Raw genomic sequence first — 1,504 nt, forward strand, 5'->3', positions numbered from 1 at the left:
TTTTAAAGCAATCTCAGATTTTTAGCTGAGAACCCGCTGTTTACCTTCAAGAGTAGAATCATTACAGTGCAGAATTTCTGGGGTGTTTCCTAGTGTTAATCATTCTTCACTGATAAGTGTATACTGCTGATGACAGATTCCTATTTGTGTTTGAAGTGTGGTGCTGAGCCAGGGAAGTTGCTAAGAGTTGTCAGATGATACTTGCTCACATGAGAGCCATTAACAGGGTGTTGTAGCCAGTGTTGGAACAACCTTGCAACTAAGGGCGAGTCAGTGCAAAAGCAAGTATGCTCTCTTTTCAAAGGCCATATGGTTCAGTCTTGTGACCAAATAATTGCCAGCTACCTAATCACATACCAGGAAACAAAGGTAGCTAAAGTCAATATTAGCTGCTGTATCTGCCGACAGATCTGCACCAGGCTTGATGGAAAAAACTCAAAAGGAGGAGGACAGAAGCTTGGATGGTTTTTGATCTTTGAAATTCATGTTTAAGGCTTCTCCTGGGGATATATATATTGCAAGATATTAAATGCAATTATCTCCCTCAATTGTAATTTTACAGTTTATTTGGAGGTGCTACTTTTTTTCTAAAAAAAGAAAAAAAAATACCCAGCAGATTGCTACAGAAGACCTACCTGTGTAGTTTTTGTTTTGTTTTTATTCTCCCCCCACAAACAGAGTGGGGGGGGGGAATGATTGTCTGGATGTTGAACCATAGTGAAGAAACTCACTTGAAGCTGTATCTCTTCAACCTGTGTTCAGTATTTTAAAGAAGCTTTGAGAGAGCACAGCTCAGCTAAGAAAATGTGCGGAGGCACTTCAAAAACAGCGAACAGCACAGGAGGGCAAACAGACAGAGCAAGGAGTGGTAATGATGCTGCTAGCTCACTTGGAAATAACTTACCTAACACAGGATTGGATAAAAAGACCAAAAGATCTTTGGCAGAACATAGCACCAGTCACAGGAGCACTGTCACTAAATTGCTACAGACCAGGTATGCAGATACATTTTTTTAAAACAATTTTCAGAAAGAATTTGTGTTTTAGCTTGAATAATACTAGAAATCGATCCATCTGCCTAAAAGGCTGTAGTGTTGATGAATCTGAAGTGCTGTTCTGCATATGGAAATTTTTATTGAGCAGAGGATTAATGACACCGCAGCCATTCCTCCTTGTTTGTTAGTTGTTGAAACCACATTCGTATACAGGTTTGTATGTAAATGCAAACTGAGTTCTAAACAATGATTGCTGGGAGAGACCTTTTAACTTGTAAGGCACAGAAAGAAAGGTGTGTCTGCGGCTGACAGTGCACTTCCTTGCCAAAAGTTTTATTTCTATTCCTTTTTGTCTCCTCCCAGGTCAATCAGTTGATTGATGTGCAAAAAAGTTATGAAATTTAGGAGTGAGAAGACAGGCATATTATTTTGTTTGCCAAACCTCCAGACTCAAATCATGTCAAGGTTATCTCAAACTAATGTTCAGTCTGGATACTGTTGGGCTGTAA

The 1,504-nt window shown here is 39.4% G+C and overlaps 1 protein-coding gene across 4 annotated transcripts in view; it reads left to right on the forward strand.

The window, feature by feature from the left end:
• Positions 1–1,504, forward strand: part of FNIP2 (folliculin interacting protein 2) — a 96,009-nt gene that overhangs the window by 43,370 nt on the left and 51,135 nt on the right. The window contains exon 1 of one of the 4 annotated variants that reach the window (XM_019521712.1): positions 283–995. The exons of 2 other annotated variants lie outside the window; for them this stretch is intronic. In XM_019521712.1, coding sequence (XP_019377257.1) covers positions 805–995 — 191 coding nt within the window. In that variant the 5' untranslated portion in view covers positions 283–804. Of the gene's footprint in view, positions 1–282; positions 996–1,504 lie in introns of those variants that run through there. One more of the 4 variants, XM_019521713.1, reaches the window with a different exon arrangement.

This window comes from Gavialis gangeticus, unplaced genomic scaffold (assembly GCF_001723915.1).
Source record: "Gavialis gangeticus isolate Ggan-Ray unplaced genomic scaffold, GavGan_comp1, whole genome shotgun sequence".
Lineage (NCBI taxonomy): Eukaryota > Metazoa > Chordata > Crocodylia > Gavialidae > Gavialis > Gavialis gangeticus.